This window comes from Acipenser ruthenus, chromosome 20, assembly GCF_902713425.1.
Source record: "Acipenser ruthenus chromosome 20, fAciRut3.2 maternal haplotype, whole genome shotgun sequence".
Lineage (NCBI taxonomy): Eukaryota > Metazoa > Chordata > Actinopteri > Acipenseriformes > Acipenseridae > Acipenser > Acipenser ruthenus.
Genome location: NC_081208.1, coordinates 18,305,345 through 18,331,227, shown reverse-complemented (window position 1 = coordinate 18,331,227; position 25,883 = coordinate 18,305,345). Strand labels below are relative to the sequence as shown.

The window sequence follows — 25,883 nt, the reverse complement described above, 5'->3', positions numbered from 1 at the left end:
CACTGGACGGTGCTGGCTCTTACCACTATAAAAATGCTAGCTAGGTTACACTTACCTATGGCTGTCAACTAGACCTAAATAACCTCTTAACACAGACCCATAATGCTTGAGTGATTGCAATAAGAACCAATCAGAATGATTACAAACATCATTAATAAAACTAAGACAATGACTCTGAAGCTATAGAAACATACGAACATTTACAAATGACAGGAGACCATTCTAAGCTTGCCCGGCTCCTAGTTGTGTCTTAAAAACTTGACTAGTGTAGCGGATATTTACTTAATTTAGTTATCTAGGTGATTAATCCCAACTACTAATTTTGTTTTAGTACAGTGCGTGGTAACAGATCAAAGACAAAAGCAGACACTGGTTTAAAATTATAACTCTATCAATTTATCTATAACACAGACTAACACCACAAAATAGAGAATTCCTAAATACTAGTGGTTAAACTAGCTTAATGTGAGAGATTTAGCAGTCAGTATTGCATCACATCTGAATTCGTACCATATGTTTATAACAGTCAGAAATGCTTCCATATAACCTTTGAATTCAGAATATGTAATAACTTGGATTAATATACAATTCAACAAACATTATTTCTATAAGGAATCATATGCTTAATCTATGCGCCAATTGAAGTAATATGAAAAGTAGATCTTATATTTAAGTTGCGCGACAAGGTTCCCAGTGTTGCAGGCAGCAGGTTTGCAGCAGGGTTGCAGCTAGGTGTGCTGCAACCCTGCAAGCAGGAACAGGATACTTTAGCTGATGCACAGCCATTTGGAGATACAAGACCATGAAAACCCAATTCTTATGGATCTCGGGAGGTGCACTCAAGTACTTGAGTGGAGAAACAGCAGTTTCTCAAACAAAGTACTTGATCTCGCTCACTTTTTTTTTTTTGAAGTGCAAAGCTTTAATGGTGTCGACTAGCAGGCAGGCAGGCACGTACGCGGTTTCCATAGCAACAGGTACTTCGGGTACTTCACCCATGCTTGTGACAAACACAAGCGTAAATGCATTTGGATAACAATCAGAGAAGCTCTTGGCAACCTCTTAGGATTGGTTAATTCGATAAAGAGGACGAACGTACCTCCACCAGACTCTGTGTTAGGCAGATTTCAAATAAGAGGTATTTATAACATACCACAAACTACGCATCAATTAGAATTCTTACAAGCATTGAGGAAAGCATGGTTAAAACCAAAACTCTCATAGTAAGAAAACTCTTCCTGAGTGTCTTGGAATTAACTTTGGGTTTTAGTTTCATCTTCACGTACATACTAAACTTTTGAGTGTTTGTAGTAAAATAACTGTATAAAACACTTATATGACTGTTGTCCAGTATCTATAATACTCCCAGTGTTGTGGTTTTACATACAGGAACATTTCATGCCTATGTACATTTATATCGTATTAGATTTAATCCAAGATGGCAACAAAAATATTTTATCCACTAGATGTCGCTGTTTCCCATTAACCCTTACAATGCCAGTCCTTTCAAATTCCTGGTTCCAGGAAGTCTTTCCCGTATTATAAATCTGAAATAAAAACACATTGAAACTGTGAAAAAAACCCAAGTTATCAAAAGTGCCCAGCCATTTAATGTAGAGCTATCAAAAACACAAGCCAAGTTTCAAGAAACCATTGGGGCAACCTTGCCCAGCACAAAACAAAGAGGCACAACTGTAAAACCAATGGAGGCCAAGGTTGCCCCAATTGTTTCTACTAACTGAAACTGCTCTGCTCCGGATTTTGAATGATCTCCTGCTCAATGCTGATGTTCCCTCTGTGCTTGTCCTCCTTGACCTAAGAGCTGCTTTTGACACCATAGATCATGGCATTCTTCTTGACCGCCTTCAGAAGTATTATTATTATTATTATTATTATTATTATTATTATTATTATTATTATTATTATTATTATTATTTATTTATTATCAGGCGCACTTATCCAGGGCGACTTACAATTGTTACAAGATATCACGTTATTTTTACACACAATTACATTATTTTTTTACACATTATTTTGACATACAATTAACCATTTATACAGTTGGGTTTTTTACTGGAGCAATCTAGGTAAAGTACCTTGCTCAAGGGTACAGCAGCAGTGTCCCCCACCTGGGATTGAACTCACGACCCTCCGGTCAAGAGTCCAGAGCCCTACTACTCCACACTGCTGTGGAGTATGCTGGAATCTCTGGAAACTGTCTCTCCTGGATGTCCTCTTACTTATCCAGATGCATGCAGTCTGTTTTCTATGCTGGATGTAGTGGCGTTGCAAACCCAGTCACTTGTGGTCTCCCCCAAGGATCTGTTCTTGGGCCCCTTCTCTTCAGTATCTACATGCTTCCCTTGGGTCACCTCATCCTCCAACACAGCCTCATGTTTCACTCCTATAGTGATGACACCCAGCTCTCGACCCTGGTAGCCCCTCTGCCATGGTCCGGCTCTCGACTTGCATTCAAGACATCGAGGCCTGTATGTCTGCCAATTTTCTTCAGCTGAACACTAGCAAATCTGAACTCCTTCTAGTAGGATCTAAAACTCAACTTAAGAATCTAAATATAGCTGCCCTGAACCTCGGAAACTGTCTGCTGCTGCCTTCCCCCGCAGTACGAAGCCTTGGTGTACTTCTTGACAGCAACCTCTCCTTTGATGTCCACATCTCCTCTGTGGTCAAATCTTCCTTCTACCATCTTCGAAACATCTCCAAAGTCCGTCCCTACCTTTCCCTCCCGGATGCGGAGATACTTTGACACGCATTTGTGCCAGTGTATTTCAATGTTGACAAAATACGTTAATTTTCATTAAACTCGGATGTCCTGTAATATACATATGCGTGGATAAATGTGCCTGGGGTCTGCAAAAATCTGCAAAAAAATACATTGGGAGAAAAAGGAGATGGACATTTTTACCTTCCTTTGGTGACTTATTTCTCTTACTGTATGACAGGTATTTACTTTTTTTTCTATATTTCATGTAAGAGTGTTGGGAACTACCAATTAAATGTGGAATAGTGATTTTGGCTGATTTACTTTTGCTTTGCTAATACCCTGAAAACACGTAAACTATCCGTGCTGTATAGATAGTCATCATCACTGACAGTTCTTGCACTTTGCTGTAACTTGGCACAAGGAACTACCATTCCTCTCGATTAAATAAGTCCCTTTGAAGCTTGAAGAGGGTGACATTTTCTTGTGGTCTGACAGATAAGAGGTTAGATCTGTTTCTTTCTTTACATAAACAAATGCAAGTTAAATGTTTTAAGGGGGAGGGAAGATTTGGGACTATAAAACACAGATTGGCTTTCCAGTATTAGGTTTCATTAAGCTCAATTCCCAATGAAATATACAGCTCCAAAATATCATTACACTAGACAACCCATTCCGGGAAAAATGTATAGAAAAAACTTTTGCAAAAACACTGCCAATTTAATAAAGTTGGCACTTGGTAAGAATTAGAATGGAAGGGGGCATACATTTTGGCAGTCTCTGCACTTGAAACACAGCTTGTGCAATAGCAGAATAGTAATTACTTCCAACCCTCATCTTGGCTTTCCTGATTCTTTACAATTTGAGCCTGAAAAGATACCATTATGCAAAGAGGGTGTTAAACTGATGCATATTATTAAGACATCTCGTTTTTAACAGAAAGCATTTTCACACTGGGAAGCCGGTATATTTTAAGGAAAGAACTGCAGCTGATTGTTAATTGTGCTCCCAAAACCAGCTGAAAAAGGCTTGCTGATTAAAACTCCCAGCAATTATTTGGACTGGAAAAGTCAGCTATTATTGCGGGAATTGTGGAGCAGATTAGAATCTGGCTCTGGTTTTGATGCCCAAAAGTACTGGAAACCAGGTGGTGGGTGGAAAAAGCAGGGGGCACAAAGTGCATGAAACCTGAGGACATGAGTATGAAGGGCTGCTCAGTATTTAAATATCAAAGAACTTCATTTTAATTGTGCTTTCTAAAAGTGCGCTTACTGTTCTATGGTGATTGCAATCGGTCTGAGTGGTTCTGAGTTATGTTTCTCCAATATCGAGTTATTAGCAAACTTGTCTGCAGAATCCTGAGTTCCTATATATATATATATATATATATATATATATATATATATATATATATATATATATATGGGGGTGGGGGGTAACAATACTTGATATTGTAATCTACCAGCTTGAACTTAAAACACACCGTTATTTCTGTAACAAACTATCCATAACTATTAAACTCACTAGTGCTGAACTTAGAAGGCCATTTAAATTCAATGGCAAACGTTTTGAATAGAAGTCTTGAAAAGACACGACCAGAACAGAATTACGACTGAAAAAGACTTTTAGTCACGTTTGTCATTGAATGTTAGTATTTCTAAATTTAGCAAAATTTCAAAATTATTAGAATGTAAATTTGATTTAAAAGAATTCATTCAAAATATTCATAATGCACACCCGAATACATTTTCTTTTGTTCTTACTAAAACGCAAGATCAACATTAAAGCAGTTGATTTCACAGTTGACACCTAGGCTTACCGGTTAACTACAGCACACTTTTCACATTGTGAAAGGCATAACAAAACAATAAATGTCCTCCATATAATCACCTCTGCATTAGCATTGCTAACTTGTCAGAGTATATTTGCTTGTGGGTTGTAAACATTTTCTACAGCTCAAATAGTAAGGTCTCTCTCTCGCTTTAGTTTGGGTATAACGCATGCGCTACAGTACTGACAGCTCAGTTGTGCAGTGAGCGCCTGCGCGGTGACGTCAAGAGGGGGCGGGTCCAGATGTTGATTCTTCCCGAGCAGGACGTAGAGAAGAGTACAAGCAGCCTGAGTACCTGGAATTCAGTGTTTGAGAGGTAAGAAAATAAAATATCTCTAAAACATTAACCTTTACAAAGAGGGTAGACAGACACAGGCTACAATGGGGACGACTGAAAAAGTGCACCATACAGTTATGCATTTTACCGTGCTGTGTTACCTCCAAGAATGGTATATTAATATTATCAGTCATTTAAGTAACGTGTACATTCATTATCCAGCTGTCGCCACAAGGAAATAAGTAAATATGCTATAACAAACGTAGATTAGTGGGCAGTTTTTGTCTATGCATTGTTGCTTTCTCAGAAAGCAGAATGCGAGCGAAGGGTTATTATACAAATGTAAATATGTACCACCACCAGTTAAAACATAGTTTAAATATTTACGCAAACAAATGGGTGTTTTCACGGCAATTTTATGGTAAGACGACGTGTCTGGTAGTCAGTAAAGACTTACTTTATGTGTTTTCTACTAGAATTATGGCTATCAAATGGGCACTGCATCTACTAGTTTAGGGTTTAGAACAGATCGGTCGAGGCTAGAACATCTTATCCCGCACATTAACTTACTGTATATCAGACAAGACTATCCTCCGTTTATTAAAACGGGGCAACAAATCATCAGAATGCCGAATGTTGTTTTCAATTTATTTTACAAATGTATATTCTGCATTATGCATGCGCTTCTAGGAAATGTGTACTTTAAAAAAAAAAAAAAAAATTCAACTTGCACGGTAAAGATGTGAACACTGGTGTTTATTTTAGTACACCTCAAGGAAACCCGTTTATCTTGAAAGAAGTGAGGTTGCTGTAGGGACAGGAAATGTGGCGTTAGTTATCTGCAGATTACTAGAATATATTTAACTCTGCGGTGTGGTGTGGTGTGGTGTGTTGTTCGTGGTTTCTATTTCTAACGTTTCCGTGTATCAATTGTCTGGTTAGAGTAGATAGTTCTTTCTTACGCTGAAGAACGTCGATACACTGTTCGCTGAAATTGAGGGTTTTGCAGACCTCTGCTACTTACGTGTTACCATTTTAATGTGTGTTTTGTCTAAGTACTGTGTGTGATGAAATATAGCCCGCAACAAGCTATGCAGTTCACTTCACCCTTAGATTTCTGCTCTTGAGAAACACTTGCCTTTTTGAAATTCATTGCAAATATTTCTCAATAGCAATATAGCCGGTCACAATAACACATATACTGCATTATCCTTCCTAAAGCTGAAGTTCATCAGAGCCTGTAAAGTTTGCACCAGATGAGTCACAGGCAGCATACAGAAGGGTTGCATTTAAAGGAATAGATATACACATGCTGATCTTTTCCATTTCACTGGGTAACCCATGCAGAAGCATCACAGATTACTAAAATTATGGTAGGTACAGTAAAGATGGTATGCAGAGATGGAAGTAATGCTGCCAGAGCATAGCACTTTGATCCAGTCCTGGTTTTGCTGTGAGTTTTTAGTAAGACACACCTGGGCTTGCTACATACTGCATGACCTTTGTTCAGATAAAGGGCTGGAGGTATGCATCATCATTCAGTTTGAAAAACATGCCATAAATAATTAATGAATTAAAGAGCTTTGTGAATTGGGTCTGTTATATAGGTTTACAGAAGGATTTGTTTAAAGCTAGTGATTGTTTTTATTTTTTTTTATTTTCATATTAAACTTTGTGTAGGACCTTGTTACATTTGTAACGAACACATGGTGTAATAGCCAATGCTTTCTATGATAAACAGCAGTATAGAAGTTATAACACAAGTAGTAAAAGTGCTACAATCTCCAATATGGAGTATCTAGAAGTATTATAAAATCCAATTGTATATTGTTTCTATCAATGTGATGGCCTGCCTAAATTTGTTAAAAAAAAAAATCCCCCCTTCTCCCCTCGGGTGTGAAAGGTGAGTTTAATGTAAATGGCAACATTGTTTTTAGACCATTAAAATAGCCCCAAATTAGATCCCTTGTGTTTTAAATGTGTGAGACATATTTCAAGGATCTCAATATAAAAATGTATAGTCCTTTTTTCCATTGTGAGGTAACAAAGATATTGTCGTCCAAAGCATTTTCTGTTTATTCTGCTGATAACTTACTTTACACTCCCCTGAAAAAGAATAACATTTCAGAATAAAACTGTGAATGATTTGCTGTGCTGTGTTAACAACGCATGTTTTTTAATACTGTGCTTAAAATTGAGTCTATGTGAGCTCATATTATGACCTGAAAATGTTTCTTTGCTGAATGGTGTGTTTGTTTTAGTTGAATTGCACATTTTTTATAGATACTAAAGGTGACTTTCACATTTAGCATAAGTAATGTACTTTTATATATATATATATATATATATATATATATATATATATATATATAATGTTTTTTAGCCAGAACAATTGTCTAGAGGTTATGCTTTCTACTTAAGCAGCAAGTAACAAAATCATTCCTAGCAGTTTTTTACTGCTTTTGATTCACAAAGTGTTTGGTAAGCATATACTGTGTTCACTATGATATAATCTTTGCAAAACTTGGAGCTTTTTTAATGCTGCTGTCAACAAAATATGTAGAATGTGAACTGTATTTTTGTCCTGGACAATGTTGCAGTTATAATCCAGAGTGGTCCACTTAATATAACTTTTACAATATTGTTACTATTAATAGCAAGTTTCCTCTGTCCATCTAGTGTCTGCACTTTCTGGTGCTTGAGCAGGCTTGATGATGATGTTGCCAACTTTAATTCCAAGAACATTAATTAATGGGGTGTGACAGTCTGGCTCGCAGTGGTGTGGTGATGACGTCACGGACCAGGAAGTAACTGACTCCAAAACAGTGGATGGGCGGGTGAAACCGAGTGCAAAAGCACTCGGCGTATTTAATAATAAACAAACAACAGATTTAAACAAAATACAAACAAAAGGGCACGAGGGCCAAACGAATAAATAAACAAACAAGTAAGTGCCGTGCTGGATAATCCAGCACGTATTAGCAATTGTTTTTAAATGTTATACCTTCTCTCCGCTCCCCGTACTCTCTACTCCAACACCCCAACATCAAGTGCAGAGAGCTGCAGGTTTATATACTCTGGCCGAGGGATTAACTAGTTGGTAATTATCTTATTATCCCCCGGCCAGAGTCTGCACGCGTTTGGTAAGGATGCATGACTGTCAGCTATTTAAGTAATCAGTAGCTGATCAGCCATGCATCCTCACGGGGTTTTTAAATAATAATAAAAGACGCGGCGCTTTTACCCGCGCCGCAAACAAAAATACAAATAATAATAAATAGGGGCGGGACACTCCGCCACACATGCCCCCCCTTGTGCGCAGCACACATGGCCCCAACGGCCACCTCCCCCCTCAGTCTTAAAGTCCCGGAAGAGGGGGAAGCAAGTTACTTCTGGGGGGTGGCCATGGTGGAATCTCTGGCACCCCCCCATTCTTCGTGGCCGGCAGCTCCCTCTTCCGGGGCTCCCGCCACACTCTATCCTGCCGCGAAAGTGCGGCTGGGGGAGCTGGTCTCCTGACCTCTCCCCCCTTCCTCATGGCCGGCAGTTCCCCTCCGTGGGGCTCCGACCACATGATCTCCAGCCGCGAAAGTGCGGCTGGGGGAGCTGGTCTCCTGACCTCCCCCCCTTTCTTCATTTCTGGCAGCTCCCTTTCATGGAGCTCCGGCCATCGTGTAGCGACCCCAGGCGAAGCAGGATCCCTGGCGACCCCAGGCAAAGCCGGACCCTCGACGACCCCAGGCGAAGCAGGATCCCCGGTGACCCTAGGCGAAGCCGGACCCTCGACGACCCCAGGCGAAGCAGGATCCCTGGCGACCCCAGGCGACGGCAGCAGCAGCGGACCCTCGGAAGGCGACGGCAGCAGCAGCGGACCCTCGGAAGGCGACGGCAGCAGCAGCGGACCCTCGGAAGGCGACGGCAGCAGCAGCGGACCCTCGGAAGGCGACGGCAGCAGCAGCGGACCCCCGGAAGGCGAACTCGGGAGGGGAGCCCCTGGCCATGGAGGCGGCAGCGGGAGCTCCACTTCTCCCTCGTACCCTGTGTCCTGTGGAGAACAAAAGGCAGCCCCAGGCGATGCAGAACAGCCATCCCCAGGCAATGGCGATGGTGGGAGGGGAAAGCAGTCCTCCCACAGCGGCTGAGACGGAACCAGCAGGTATTTACCCTCTGCTGGTGGAGCTGGGAGTGGCAAGCAGTCCTCCCACGGCGGCTGAGGCGGAACCAGCAGGTATTCACCCTCTGCTGGTGGAGGTGGGAGGGGCAAGCAGTCCTCCCACGACGGTTGAGGCAGAACCAGCAGGCATTCACCCTCTGCTGGTGGAGGTGGGAGGGGCAAGCAGTCCTCCCACGATGGTGGATGTGGAACCAGCAGGCATTCACCCTCTGCTGGTGGAGGTGGGAGGGGCAAGCAGTCCTCCCACGACGGTGGATGTGGAACCAGCAGGCATTCACCCTCTGCTGGTGGAGGTGGCGGAGGCAGAGGCAGCTCTTGCTGCTCTGCTCCTGGTGATGGTGGAGACAGAAGCAGCTCCTGCTGCCCTGCTCCTGGTGGTGGTGGAGGCAGAGGCGATGGGGCGGATGCTGGCCACTCAGAGGGAGGCTGTGGCGGTGCTGGCTCCCTCTGCTGTGGCGGCTGGGCTGGCGTGTGCCGTGCTCCCTTCAGCAGCATAAATAGAGGCTGCTGGGGAACACCAGCATCCTGCCCTTCTCCCCCCCAGAAAAATTCAGGGGGTTGAGCCTGTAACTCCTCCCCTTCTGGCTCTTGGGACTGCAGCTTGGGTCCTAAGGCTGTGGAAGCGCAGACTTCCACCTCTTGGGCTATGGACGCACCGACTCCCCCCTCTTTGGGCTGTGGACGCACAGACTCCTCCCTCTTGGGCTGTGGACGCACCGACTCCTCCCTCTTGGGCTGTGGACGTTCGGGCTCCTCCCACTCGGGCGTAGGACGTTCGGGCTCCTCCCACTCGGGCGTAGGACGTTCGGGCTCCTCCCACTCGGGCGTAGGACGTTCGGGCTCCTCCCACTCGGGCGTAGGACGTTCGGGCTCCTCCCCAGGCTGTGGAGGCGAAACCAGCAGGCATTCTCCCTCTGCTGGTGGAGACGGTAGCGATGGCTCCTCTCCCTCTGATGCTGGAGACGGTAGCGATGGCTCCTCTCCCTCTGATGCTGGAGATGGCAGCGATGGCTCCTCTCCCTCTGATGCTGGAGACGGCAGCGATGGCTCCTCTCCCTCTGATGCTGGAGACGGTAGCGATGGCTCCTCTCCCTCTGATGCTGGAGACGGTAGCGATGGCTCCTCTCCCTCTGATGCTGGAGACGGCAGCGATGGCTCCTCTCCCTCTGGCGCTGGAGACGGCAGCGATGGCTCCTCTCCCTCTGGCGCTGGAGACGGCAGCGATGGCTCCTCTCCCTCTGGCGCTGGAGACGGCAGCGATGGCTCCTCTCCCTCTGGCGCTGGAGACGGCAGCGATGGCTCCTCTCCCTCTGGCGCTGGAGACGGCAGCGATGGCTCCTCTCCCTCTGGCGCTGGAGACGGCAGCGATGGCTCCTCTCCCTCTGATGCTGGAGACGGCAGCGATGGCTCCTCTCCCTCTGGCGCTGGAGACGGCAGCGATGGCTCCTCTCCCTCTGGCGCTGGAGACGGCAGCGATGGCTCCTCTCCCTCTGCTGGTGGAGACGGTAGCGATGGCTCCTCTCCCTTTTGTGCTGGAGATGGCAGCAGCAGGGTCTCTCCCATATCCGCAGCCAGGTAGTTGAACACCATGGCTGCGATGTCTGGGAGGGAAGCTGGGTGGTGTTGCTGTTCCCAGGCCTCCCAGCGCTCCCCATCTCTTGCCCACAGGAGGTTGATCACTGCAGGGAGGGCTTCCTCATAATCCCTCCCCGGCTCCACCAGCCAGTCCCAGACTCCCTCAGAGGAGAGTGCATTCGTCCTCTTTGGAGGATGCAGGTCCTCCCTCACTGGACGCTCTGGCTCCTCTTTCTCCTGCCATGGAGGGGGTTGGTCGGGTGCTACGTGACCCACTTCCCCAACAGCGAAGCACCACTCCTCACCTTTCAAGCAGGTGGGGCAGACGTCCAGCATGGTTGAGCTACAGTGGGACCTGCGACCGGCCCCACGCTGCTGTAGCTGCTGCTTCCTCCGTCCGCTTCTTCCCATATTTTTTTTTTTTTTTTTTTTTTTTCCCCCCAAAAAACACACAAAACCACTTTGAAAAAAAAAACGAACAAAAAAAAACGAGCTTTTCTTTCCTGGTCCGGCTATTGGAGGCGTTTGTTTTGTCCCACGCAGGACACCATATGTGACAGTCTGGCTCGCAGTGGTGTGGTGATGACGTCACGGACCAGGAAGTAACTGACTCCAAAACAGTGGATGGGCGGGTGAAACCGAGTGCAAAAGCACTCGGCGTATTTAATAATAAACAAACAACAGATTTAAACAAAATACAAACAAAAGGGCACGAGGGCCAAACGAATAAATAAACAAACAAGTAAGTGCCGTGCTGGATAATCCAGCACGTATTAGCAATTGTTTTTAAATGTTATACCTTCTCTCCGCTCCCCGTACTCTCTACTCCAACACCCCAACATCAAGTGCAGAGAGCTGCAGGTTTATATACTCTGGCCGAGGGATTAACTAGTTGGTAATTATCTTATTATCCCCCGGCCAGAGTCTGCACGCGTTTGGTAAGGATGCATGACTGTCAGCTATTTAAGTAATCAGTAGCTGATCAGCCATGCATCCTCACGGGGTTTTTAAATAATAATAAAAGACGCGGCGCTTTTACCCGCGCCGCAAACAAAAATACAAATAATAATAAATAGGGGCGGGACACTCCGCCACATGGGGTTATTAAATGCTCCTGGAGCCTGTACAAAATCATCAGCAGTACTAAAACAAACCTGGGGGTGGATTCAATCAAAACATTCAGCAACAAGTTATAATCCCAGTTGTTTTCCATCCCACACAAGGTTGCCATACAGAGTTCTGCCTTTACATAAAACTTTGCAACAGACGTGAACACTAAGCCCATATTGTTCATCAAGACTGTACTGTGTGTGTTCCTGCCCTGCTCACCATGACTGTCTTGTAAACCTTAAAATGGAAACTTTGCATTTATTTATTTCCTTCAATACTGTTAATGGATTTAACTAAATTAGCCCGTACATCTTAGCTGCTGTGCACTTCCAATATAGATCTCGCATATGCTGCATTTCAAAGCAACACAAGCACTGTTAAGAGTTGCACATATATCTAGAGAGCCACTTGTCTGTATTGTGATTAAATATGCTAAGGACAAGTAATCAGATCTACAGTGTCATAATCTAGGGGGTGGTGGCTGTGTGTCTGTCTGTCCATCTATCTTTGTGTCTCAGTAGTACTGTAATGTCTATGTCGCTCACATATGTTTTGACACATCTTGCCACTGCTTGTCCAAGTGTGATGAAACTTGCTAAGTACATTCTTTTAACACAGGTTATTGATCATATCGGAATATTGGGGTAAACAGAAGATGTCTGTCTGTTTCTGTCTGTAGGTCACACTTATTTTTACACATGTCTACTGTAGAGAACCGCTAGTCCATTTGTGATCAAGTAAGCCAAAGTCCATCTTTAGCACAAGTAACTGAATTTATCCCATTCTGAGGGAGTACAGAGGTTGTATGTCTCTCTATGTATAACTACAGTATGCAGTATGTGTCACACATTTTTCATTTGTCAAGAACCCCTTGTCAAATTATGATAATGCTTCTTAAGTAGGCCTACATTCTTGATCACTTGGCCTTCAAGGGTATCCATTTGTGTGACGGAGGGGGATTGTATATGGAGGCTGGCTGCTTGTCTGAAGGTTTGTTTGTGTGTCACACTTATATTTTCCAATAAACCACTTATGCAGTAATGTTTGCAGTTGGAAGTGGATTCATTGGCATTGAGAACACTTTGTAATTGAAAAGCAAAAAAATTAGACTTTTAATTCAATCCTTTAAATTCAACATGCATGTGTTAGATATATATCTCTATCTGTCTGTGTGTGTTAAGCTCCAAGTAGGATACCAGAACGAGGAATTGATCAATGCATATGTTTATTCGAGGCGAACAAAATAAAATCCTGATTTATCGATCATGTATCTCTACTTTTAACTAATCACTGTTTACTAGGGTCCTCATTCAAAATGTGTGACTCTTATACATGGTGAAGAATAAAAATATTCTGCAGTCATTTATCATAGGCTCCTAGCCCCTAATCTATAGACCTTGGACTGCAATTGGGTATAACCAAATAAACTGTAAATACATTTTATTATTATTTTTTATTTATTTATTTATTTATTTATTTATTTATTTATTTATTTATTAAACAAATGTTTACAAATATGTAATATGTCGATCAGAGTAGCCCAAGCTTATAAAATCCCTGCTGTATGTGTGTAGATTTTTCAATAATATTAAAAATAATAACCTCTTCTAAATAATTTTAATGTTTCATACTTCTAGTTCTAGGCCCTCCCTACAATCACTGCAAGTGGTTTCTCATTCTGGCATTTGGAGGATAATGAAACTTAAATCATGGGGCTAGATGACCTGATTGGTTTAGTTTACCTTGTAAAATGTGTTTTGGAGTTGGCTCTGAAACGTAGACCTTGCTGTTGGTGCAGTACAAAGGAGGTGTGTACACACTCGGCAGCAAAACCAGAAAATCTGCTTTTTTTCGCAGAATTCCCTAGAGATTTGTTCTGTAACCAACATATTTATAAAGTATGGTGATACTGTACAACAGCAGGGTAACCATACATCTTTAGCTACAATCCTTCTTATTGTACGGGACTGAGACAAGGGACATGTGTTAAGCATATTGACAACTTTATTCAATTGTTCAAGCTTCAAATCCTCAACTATCTTGACCTGAGCTGCTTGAAAATGTCCCCTAAAAGTTGCCTGAAAATTGTCTGGTTTTACTAATTAGTTACTGTAAATAAAGATTCCAAAAAATGATTAAAGAGCCTTTTTATTTTATTTTTTTTGTTAGTTTCTGATTTGGGGCTAACACATTTCAAAGTTGAACTTGCCTTAAAATGAGACCCCATTAGACAAAAGCTATTCTATGGGTGGTTGGCGTGCAAAGTACATTGAGATCATGAAATGACCAGTTCCATCAAAATATATTATGTACGTTCTGGATTTGAGGCCTATGTGAGCTTGTCTTGTGTATAAACAAAGGTCAGATGACAAGCCATTGCAAAGATGAATACATCTCGTTAAGTAATTGCTAATGGCTAAGTGGTTGAATGGATCATTTTACTTTGGGTTTAGTATATATGGTTGATTATTCCCTTTTTTTCTGCTAATGTATCATAGCTAGATTGGTTATTTATTGGTTGTGTGTAATTATTTTATTGTCAAATTAATAAAGACAAAAAAGTGATATCTGGTGTTAATACTGGAGACAAGAAAATGGGTCAGTAAACCACAACCACAGTGATATAGTTACCTTGCTTGTTTGAATTCTATAGCAGCCAGTCTTACAATGGTTCCTGATACAATGCGGCTGCAGTACGGACACAATACAAAACATTATGATGTGGAGGTCACAATACAAGTCATAAATTATGGTGTTCACTAGTGCTTCCACATATTGCTATTTACTTATTTTTTATTCTGAAGATTTTTTATTATTATTTTTTTTTAGTATTATGTTAATTATAATTATGTTCATTTTCTGAATTATCAAAGAGTCGATTTAGATTATTCCAACAAATTGATCATCGGTTCACGCACCTTGTAACTGCGTGATCTTAATACACTAGTTTGGCTTGTTCTAGTAGTCTGACCCTTCAGGGACACAGTTCCAGGGCTCCAGCGAGTAAAGTGATTAGTTTGTAAAATGATTATGGACATTTGCCAACATCTCTGTTGGTGGTCTCCTTTCTCTTTTCCTTTCTTTCTGATGTTTATATAATTTAAGGTCCAGATATTCAACTTCAAAAGCATAACAATTAAACAACCTCTTTCAATGAAAACCCACAGAATTTCAACTCTGGATGTTAACAGTGAAGTGTCGTGCGTCCACCCCCAGTGGAGTGACATATCTCAATAGGATGCCACAAACACAGCTGCTCTCCACAAGATGCAGTTTGCAAACGATTGCCAAATGTGTCCGATAGCAGAGACCCATCTAAAAGTGTGGAAACAAACTCGTACTGTATAATGCACTCCATGCTAAACTGAGAATCATTTCCCAGAAGAGTCCTTTTGAGTTCATTTACCTTGAAATCCATTTATACAGTGCTGCGTGAGCTGTCCTGTCTCCTCACATTTCATAATTGTTCTGTTGAGCTTTCCAGCTATCCACCGTGTCAATTTACTGACAGTTTGCCGAGCTTACAATGTCTGGGCTGAGATTTATGTGAATCAGAATGTGTGCACCATAGGAAATCCGTGTCCATGAAGCATCTTCAAATTGGGCATGACATTACACCATTAGCAGAGGACAACTGTGCAGTAGATCACAGAACTTGAATATACAAGCATGTCTCTAATAATGAAAGACATAGCATGCACAATATACATTGTTTTTATTACAGTGTCTTTCACAGTGTCATAGATTTCCCACTTGCTATAGTAGCGTAGGTGTGCATAGGGCTTTAAGATATGGAACTGAAGAATGTCTTTTTTTTTTTTAAATAGCCTGGGCTCTTTAGATTCTATGTCAGTGTGAGACATTCAGAAATAACACTTGAGTGGTGGGTATTACCATGGCATACTTCAGCAATATGAATGTGGAATCTGTTTTAAAGCTGAATTCGTACACCATTTTGCCGCACCATTTTATTTATTTATTTATTTTTTAATTTATTTTTTAGCAGATGCCCTTATCCAGGGCGACTTACAATCGTAAGCAAATACATTTCAAGAGTTACAGTACAAGTAATAATACAATAAGAGCAAGATAAATACAATGACTATGGTTCAAGCAAGTACAACTGTGACAAAATACAATTCAATAATACAGCAGATAAGAGTGATACATCAGGATATGATTAACTACAAAATACTACAGATTAAACACTTGGCAGATTGCAGTACTCTGAAGTACAGGATTAAATGCAGTAAAATAGGGGGCAGATAAGAGCAAATAAAGCGCATTTAAAGGAAGGGTGATAGTGTCCCAGGGGAAAAACAGAGGAGTTCTACAGGTGCTGTCTGAAGAGGTGAGTCTTAAGGAGGCGCCGGAATGTGGTCAGAGGCTGGGCGGTCCATTTTACTGTAGCATGCCCTTAAAACTCTTCTAATAGTAATAACAGCAAAGCCTTTTGGATGACGTTGCACCTTTTTCAAATAAAGCTTTTAGTAATCTATTTTAGATGGCATAATTCCACCTCTTTAAGGATTTTAATCCCACTGCATTAGAAGCTGGTAATTGCTGTATATCCAGTTGGCTGACCTACAGTCCTACAGTATTCACAAATTGTACTCCTGTCAAAATGAAATTGTGATTGACACAGCACGACATTGTCATTGGAAGTGCACTTTGACCTTGCATCCTGCTTTTCCAATCTGTTTACAGGATGCAGTGCGTTCTGTATTTCTGTCTCTCTTTTTCAGTATGTAAATATTCTCTCAACAAAGGCAGAGGCAAGGACACAGTGACCTTTTATTTTTTTTTATTTAATCCGGGAATTAAATCCTGGCCCTGAGCCCCCATTCTCGAGACTCATTGTTCTACGTGATTTATGACTGGATCCAGTCCATTGCTTTCAGCTTACTACACTATCTCAAACTCCCACAATTAGATACATTTTTGGAGGTTTTTACTGCTTTTTAATGATGTTTTAAAGATTTGTCGGGAGAGTAAAGGGAGTAGTGTCGACCCGATTTGGATTTGGCATTGTCCTGAATAAACGATGCAAATTAGGAGGATCATGTGATGTGACCCATTTGTTACCCAGAATTATTTAATTAAAAAAATCGGGTGAATTTTTTTATATGTAACTCAAGAAAGAATAAATATGCGTGTAAAAATCGGGTTTTGTTTAAAAGATATAAACAAATGCTTAAGCACAAAGTGTTGACAACAAAGTCAACAGTTTAAATCCCCAGCGTATGTATACTTCCACACATTGGGGTATGCAAGCTTTTAATGACATCTATCTCTCTCTGTCACACACACACATACTGTATATGGAGGCATTTCTTCGTTCCAGTCAAGTTTTATTTTGTAGTGGAGTTGCAAGTATAATTGCACAGAGAAGATACAGGAAAACTAAATATACAGTATATATATATATATATATATATATATATATATATATATATATATATATACTGTGTGTGTATGTATATATGTGTGTATATATGTGTGTGTGTGTGTGTGTGTATATATATATATATATATATATATATATATATATATATATATATATATATATATATATAAATAACATTTTTCTAATAGGTAAATCAGCTTACCGTCATCGGCGCCAGTTCTGCTCTGTGGCATTTGAATCACAGACAACTGCACATGCGTTTATTCATATACAGTATGTGCCTATTCAGGGAGTTTTCAGGTTTAACCCAAATGCAGAAAGAAACATTCGGGGGGAGGAATCTGGTTAAATCAGGTAAAAGCCGAAAATCAGATGCACTATGTATATGCTACAATACTTTTCCACCATCTGTAGCATATTGAAGCCAACATGTGTGATTACATTTTGTGTTGCCAAATCTGTAAGCGTGTTTTATACAAGGAACGGTGTCTAATCACATGAATATAATATTTTTTCTCCATACAAAAATACTCGAGCATTACAGGGTTAAATCAGACTGCGGAGCTGCCCTGCTTTTTAAAAACACAGTAGTTACAAACAGCAAGTAATGCTCTTCAAGGATGAGTCTAAAGCCCTTTGCTTAGCCTGAAGGCTTATACTGTACTAGGACAAGGGCAAAGGGAGGAGGGAGGGGGGAGGCACATAAGATAAGTATTCACAGTAGCTAGTGCTTGGACAAATATTGAATTACACACTGTTTGAAATGTTCGGAGTGGTATAAATGACCATGTTCATATTGCTTTATATAACAGAATTTATAAATTGTTGTATCAAAAAATATACTGTTCAATGGAAACCAGTGCATAACTGACGCCTGGAATAAATCCAAGAACACATTTGTACGTACAAAATTGTGATGAGTGTTCCTTTAATAATTTAATGTCACGGGGTACTGGATTTATTTTACTCCTGAGGTGATTAATATGGTGCCAAATATACACCTTTTGTTCCCCCAGTCTGCAATGCCCTATCTGAGCGGAGCAGACAGTGTGTTTGTAGGGTGGGCGGGGAGGTTAATCCTGCCTAGTGAGGTTGATTCAGGTTCACTGCAAACTCTATCAGCTCTAAGCTCATGAAAGGTTAGCCTTCAGCCCTGCTGAGCCCTTCACCAGCTGCTCTGGAGTTTCTCTGTTCTAGCCAGCAGGACTTTAGATGGAAAGCTGCGGGTGCTGCATGCATGATCCAGCAGACAGGACTTTGCGACATGAACATGTCAACCCTTTCCATCTGAGAAACAAGCAAACAGAGATTCTGCAAGGAGCTTCCTTGCAGGGGATAAAAAATAAAGGGGAACTTGAATGCAAATTGCATCTCTGTCACTCATGATTCTGTAATATGTAGTAAATACTGCATCACTATTTGCATTGCTTTAATACCTACCCAGTGAAGGCCTGTTTTTCGTCTCAGTTTTAAAATTGGGACATTGCTATTGCACCCCAAAATGTGCTGGAGACAAAGGCAGACAAGTGTATGTTACACCCAGTCGTCTTCAGGGCAAACGCAATGGTACAGACTAGCTATGGAGTCTGCACTTGAAGGAACTTGTTTTTATAATAGTTGTATCATTCATTGCAGGCAAAAAGCCATTTTAAATATTATTATTATTATTATTATTATTATTATTATTATTATAATCCCCCAGTGGATGACATATTGTGCAGGCGGACATTTGAATGTACATACTGTACAGTATGTCAGTTTATATTTTTTCCATATACCTGAAAAAATGCTTATCCAGTTGTGGTGAAACTTGTTATTTACATTATTTAACATACAAGTTCAGTTCCAGTAAGTGAGTCATAAGTGTAGGTCCCTGTCATTTGGATTGGACAGCATGCAATGGTAAGATAAAAGTGCAGAGCAGTGGTACTCACCTCTTAACCTCGAGAACCATGCCAGTCCCGGTCTGTATTCCAAGCAGGTGCAAAATTAATTACTGCCTCTTAGCAGGTTCAATTAAGTATTTTACAAACCTGCTTGGAGTAGAAACCTGGACTGGATCTCAAGGTCATTATTTTTTTTTATCTTTCATTGATTTTATAGTCTCATGCAGCTCGGTTTTTGGACTAGATCATAATTTCTGCAAAACTGCTTCTAGTACAGATTGGAATAGATAGATAGATAGATAGATACACACACAACGTATATTATTATTAAGTTGTCTGCAGTATCAGAACAGTTGTTTCCAGGGGCAAAATGTTTAATTTCCCTTGTCTGTTCACATTGTTCTAGTCAGGGAACTGGAGGGCAGAGGGCTGACAATAGCTTACCCATAATGCCTAAGCAACCCTACCCGTGATGCCTAAATAACCCTCTGGCTTTTTTGCTATACTTGCACAATTGTAGTGAGTGACATACTTACATAAAGTACAGCTACAGAACTAGTCTGAACGACAGGCTGTCAAATTAACAGTCCAGATTGACATTACTGCAATATAATAATTTGCACATGTAGTGTTGAGTTCAAGTGTTGAATAACTATATATTTCTCAATTCCAATGAAAGAATGGCAGGTGAATCACACTGTTCCAAATTATGGCGTGTTGCTTAAAGCAACTGAATTCATCTGTTTTAAAATCGATTACATTCATTACATTGCACTTAAAACATAAAGGGAATGCTCCATGAAAGTTCACAGTGTTATTTCACAATTTAATTCATTAATGAGGTTAATACACAAAGTTGCTTACAGCTTGTAGATTTTGTACTGTTCTGTGTAAGACCCTGTCACGGTTTACAATGTACAATAAAATGACAAGAAACACTGCATTTACCCTTGTTTTACTTGTCAAGTGTTTACTGTACACTTTGAGGACTTGGTGTGACCACATGACATAGTGGTTAGCTGCTGTGTCTTTAGAAGGAAATGACAAGCTTCACCTCGGCTACAGCAGACTTCGCTTACTCTGGACTGAAACCACTCCACAGCTGCTTACAAACTGACATATTTCAGCCTTTGGGGCCCTCAGCTGATGTCGTAATAAAAGAATCCATGATCCTTGTCAAAAATATGTTTTTTCCAGTGGTCTACTGTAGTCTGTTTCAGCTGTAAAAAATATTGAGGCCCATGCAACTTGTTTTTATCATTTATCACGGTGTTACGGTCCAAACGTAAGCTACCTTGCTCCTTGGTCGTGAAATGATCTTTAAATTAAAGTTAATAATTGGCATATTTAATTAACCATTAAAAAGAAAGCGGACAGCTCTTTTTGATTATTGTATTAGTTAGATTAAAAATAAATCCCGAAGGATTTTTGCAATGTCGTTGTATGAACCCTGTTTATAGTACAATGGCAACATTTTGTCATTTGAATTTCCCTTGAAACATCTTTCCTGAGTGTCTCCCCTTTTGCTTCTCATCTGCATCTAAAAATATGCAGTGCAAATACAAGAGTTGGTTTTAGTGATCAGTAGACCAATATATTTCATATTCGGTGTTTCTTCACTGTCCTTCCCATATATGCTAAATGCTCTACTTACAGTCTCATACATACATATTGCAGTAACTTTTAAAAAGTGATGGAGGACTTTTTATGATGGCTTTTCTGGTTGGCTTCCAACATTCCTATAGTATTAAGATTTGAATGTCACGTTTTGGTAATTAAACGAAAACTAGCACCTCCTAATTATCGCAGAGTATTCCAGTGGACGCTGGTTTTCTTCCTAGTCAAATGCTTTTCTTTTTTTCTTTAGTTTCTTTCTCTCCACACACGGCTAAAATCAAGAACATGTTTTGTGGTTCTGTACTTGATATTCTGTGAGCAAGGGAAATGTGAAAACATGTTACTGTATTTATTGCAACACTGTTTGGTTTCCTGTAAAAGAAGTCTGTGTAATGTACAGCTTCCGTAAGATTGTTGTTTTGAAACAATACAGATTTTCTTTATTTTTTTCATCATTAAAACTGTAACCCAGCTTATAAAAATAGCAAAAAAGACTGTGTGCAGTACTCCTAAACATTTCACTAGTTTAACACAAATTCATTCAACACTACCAATTATATAACAGTCTTTTCAGCCCTGCTGTAGATAACTATCAGTTATGTATAATTTGTGCTTGAGAGTCTGGATGCATAATGTTGGCAACTTGCCCAAGTCATGTCAGACATAACAATAAGTGAATAATGTAATTATGCAATACGTATTACCAGTAACTAACAGCAGATTTTTTTTCTTCGTTTTTTTGATTGACATGATAACAAGTTCTCCATCAGGATAATTTTAAAATTTGTATAGGGTTAAGCAAAATAAAAAAAAGCTCTAAACTGCTCATACCAAGGGCCCTGTCCCCGCCCCCCACCCCCCCCCCCACCCCCCACCCCCCATACAAACAGTTGTTCAGTCAGCTGCTATCTACCCCAGTGTTCTAAGGACATTCTTTAGCACAGTTAATAAGCAGTTCTCTAGATGTGATAAAGGTAGGTGCAACATACAGACCAGGGTTCTCCCCAGGAATTCTTTATAGCTGGGCAGCAAAGCATTATAGCCGGGAGCACATTTAACGGGGGAAAAAAAGCCTTACCTTAAATCTATAATAAAACAAAGAATTTAAATAATAATACGAATTGAATAAAGAATAATAATCCACCCTAATTTGTACACAGGCTACACTTCTCCATTTACCCCCTGATCCTTTTGATTTTTTGTGTGTGTGTTTCAGGCAGAGCTTGCACATCATACCACCCAATTCCTTGCTGTAAAAAGGCCCCCCCCCGCCCCCCCACATAATATCATACCCACTATCACGGTGTTTCTCACTGGCCCGTCTTGCGGTTCTTCCAATTTGCTTTCTACAAGTTGCTCTTCGTTGACTATCAAGTTGCTCTTTTCATTTTCTACATTCTTTTTCTTTTTCTTCATCCATTTCGGTTTGGTAATTTCCACATTCATTGTCAATATTTTTGCTTTGAAAATAATCGGTTATTTTTTTAGCAGTCGTTTTAACGTTTCAGCCTTTCAAAATGCTTAAAACGGAAAACCCACCCCTTTAACTCTCTGATTGGTTAAATGTAGTGTCATGACGTAACACAGCTGTCATGGTTCCAATATTTTTTTTTCAAGTGATCTAGGCTGCTAGCAGCGCATTCAATCCTTATCGTTAAAGGCACAGTAGCATCTGCAAGATGGGAGGCTCAGGGTTTTTTTAGCTGGTCGGCGACAGCAACAGCCAGGCGTCCTGCCCGACTGAAAAGGCCTGGAGAGTACTCTGCAGTACAGATAGCCATCCTCTATACATTGTACTCAGATTCTGATATAATCAATAACTAGGTTCTTGGCATGTATTGTTACTATTGAACAATTGCTTCTCTAGAGATGCAAACTCGTGACATAAATACACATGTACTGTACATATGTAAGCCACTATGTCCAACAGGGGCTAATAAGAGATCAAGCAACTTGCTAGGGAACATTAAGCAGCACAAACAGTGCTAGGTTACAGTGCCCCAGTAGATCAGTGTGCTTCAGGATGGGGAACTGTAGAGAGCTTATAGGGGAATAGTAAGTGACAAAAACAGCTAAGTTATTTAACGAAACAGGTGTATACTGTTTGCATCTTAAATAGGGAACATGCAGGTCATTAATAAGTGTTACCATAAAGCACAGAGTCCAACTACGGAATATATAAATCCAGACAAATTGCTGCTGAAATGACAGCTTGTCCGAGCTTGTATGCATTTTAATTAAATTGCTGCAGAACACAGCACTCGGCCTGGATTTGTTGAGGGTTTAATCCGATCTCTCGTACGCTGATTAATCAGATTTAGGAGTGCGACTTGGACTCTTGCTGGATGTGGCACTACGAGGAATATTTCCATCTGAAGTCTAAAGCCGGTACTCCTAAAGTACATCATTGTTAATCTCAAATAGTATCTCTGTCTTTTATGCTGCTGCTTGATTTATCCCCCCCCCTCCTTTCGCTGCAATTTGTTTATAAATCATTCTCTAATATGGCATGCAGATCCCTTTTACAAATACAGCAGATTCTGAATTATCTAGACTCCTTCGGAGACACACATTCTGTTCTCTGAGTGCTCTGGTTCATCCATGTTGCGTTGAATATACTTGTACTGTATATGCATGCTTAAAAAATGTTTGTATAATCTGGAGTGGTTGATAATGGTTGCATATCTGATGCAAGTTACTGAAAACAATCATTTATAGCGCTTAATCACTGTTGAGTTTTGCTATTACTCAAGTATTGTATGTTTAGTAGCTCATCTTTAATTCTGTCTTTTTATAGAAGTAATTGTCAGTACCATCTAGCGAACCGCTAATTTTGTTTTCTGTTGCTGTGGTTAAACACAGAATGCTGGCGCTTACTGATATAAACATCCACATGACAGATGAACTGAATAAATCAAAATAAATAAAAAAAAAACAGTATTTGAGTAACTGCAATAGAATCATTCACAGTGACTGTTAACAAAAAGGTCAGGGAACAAAAATATAGAAATGTAATTTGAAGCTCTGTAAAAACAGCAGTATTGTATATTCAGGGAAATGAAGATATTTAATAGGCGGCAGGAGGGAGAGAAGGGAGGGAAAAAGGAAACTAGATCCCTGTTGTCAGCAAAGTCCCCACAAGCATTGTGTGTCAGTACAGTTACTAAGCAGTAGCTTGGAACTTCAATTGAAAGGGTGCATCATTCTAAAGAGTGTTTAATTGTGATAGTTCTTTTAGTGAAGGGATAATCTTAACGAACAGAATTTATATTCAATCCTGTTCCATTTCAGTTAATGAAACAGCATAAATTCCTATTGTATTTTAGGTTTAGGACAATATCTTCTATTACCAGCTCTCTTGTAACCCAGTGTTGCTTGCCTTGCTAACAGCACAGACACTTGCTCCAACACGCTTTCATTAAACGGTTTAATTTCACAAGCTCTGCACTCTCATCATAGACAGTCTAATCTGCTGTAATTTTAATGCAGTATTGCTTAAGGTCACCTTCTGGCATTTATCTGGAATCAAAGGCTTGAAAATCCTGTTGTCGCTCCCTAGCCTGTCAAATTAAATATTTGACCCTATATGTGCTGTATGTGGCTCCTTATTTTATTTTTCTCTTTACCTTCTGTGTTTCATACACAATGTATAACAGTGTTTAGAGCCATTTCCTGCAGTATTCTTTTTCTTTTCAATTTGATGTTTTTTCTTCTCACGTTCTGTGTCTTTGATTAACCTGGACATGCAGCTGAATACATATTGTTTCACAGGAGTTCGGAATAACAAAGCCTTTAAATGAAATACAAATAAAAGCTAAACGTGTACTGTGCTGGTTCCTAGACCTGTCAATACTTTGAATAGAGCATGTTATTTACATGTGTATAGTGTATGTACATCTACAATGGGTGCACAAATGTAGTGCAAGTTGGGGGAACTACAGTACATCTTCAATAATACAAATCTGTTTTTTCCCCTTTTCATTTTAGATGACTTGTTGAAAATGAGACAGTTGTGGATAACACCCTCGGAGACTCAAGTCTTTTCTAACATGCTCCAGTGACCAGTTTTTTAAATTTAATTTCGTAAGCGCTTTCTCTCTTTTCCAAATGAGCATGGAGGTGGAGAGTGTTCCTGTGGATAACCTAATAGACTTTGACCCGATTCCTTGTGGGGTAGATCCCTGTGCTGTCAATCCTTGCACAGTTGATCCTTGCACTCTGGATCCCTTTTTGCTGGATCCTTACACGGTAGACCCTTGTGTGCTGGATTCCCATGCGCTGGACCCATGCACGGTAGACCCTTGTGTGCTGGATTCCCATGCGCTGGACCCATGTAAGGTAGACCCTTGTGTGCTGGATCCCCATGCACTGGACCCATGCACGGTAGACCCATGTGTGCTGGATCCCCATGCGCTGGACCCATGCACGGTAGACCCTTGTGTGCTGGAGCCCTCTCCCCCTGTGGCGAATCACAATGGGAATGGCCACGGCCATGGCGAGGACCCAGGCAATGAGAGCGAGGCCACCGAATCGGCAGACAGCGAAAACGAAGCTTCCGACTCGCCGTCCCGCAGCGGCTGGAGCCACTCACAACGCTCCTCCTCCAACGAGTCCTTCTCCTCCAATCTGAGCACAGAGTTTGCGGAGGACGAGGAGTCGGCAGAGCGCAGGGAATTCATAAAGAAATACGTGGAGAAGATCTTTCATAGAGGGTAGGTACAATCTTGCGGTAAAGAAACCAGACAGTCGTAGTTATTGCCACAGGGTGATGGTGCTAGGTAAAATACTTTACTAGAGACTCCAAACAGCATTTACAGCTATGGCCAAAAGTTTTGCATCGCCTTATAGAATTAACTAATTTTACATCATAAAGTCGAATGAAACGTGCTACGTAAACATATTGAGTTACATACCGCTTTGTAGTTTTCCATATACTTAATGAAAAATTGAAAAATGTGACATTTCAAAATCTAACATGAAATACTCTAGTACTATTGTATGTCTTCCGGTAGACTTTTACAACTTAATTTTGTAGTTTCTTTGATTACATTACGTTAAATAGAAGATCTATATGAACATAATTTAGTTGTGTGTGTGTATTTTTTTTTATGTCTCAATCCTACAATTGTAGTTGATGCAAAACTTTTGGCCATAGCTGTAGCTATGCCAGGTTTGCATGTCTGCTTGTACAACTCTATTACATCACCATCTAGCGATTTAATGACAAATTAAACGTGATGGAAATCCACAAAACACTGCTTTGTAGAGCTGTTTTGCACAGAAT

The 25,883-nt window shown here is 40.8% G+C and overlaps 1 protein-coding gene across 2 annotated transcripts in view; it reads left to right on the top strand.

Moving 5' to 3' along the window:
• Window positions 1–4,721: 4,721 nt before the first annotated feature.
• Window positions 4,722–25,883, top strand: part of LOC117425764 (uncharacterized protein KIAA0513) — a 41,308-nt gene continuing 20,146 nt past the window's right edge. The window contains exons 1-2 of one of the 2 annotated variants that reach the window (XM_034043011.3): window positions 4,722–4,869; window positions 24,587–25,311. In XM_034043011.3, coding sequence (XP_033898902.3) covers window positions 24,707–25,311 — 605 coding nt within the window. In that variant the 5' untranslated portion in view covers window positions 4,722–4,869; window positions 24,587–24,706. The remainder of the gene's footprint in view (window positions 4,870–24,586; window positions 25,312–25,883) is intronic. The other variant, XM_034043012.3, reaches the window with a different exon arrangement.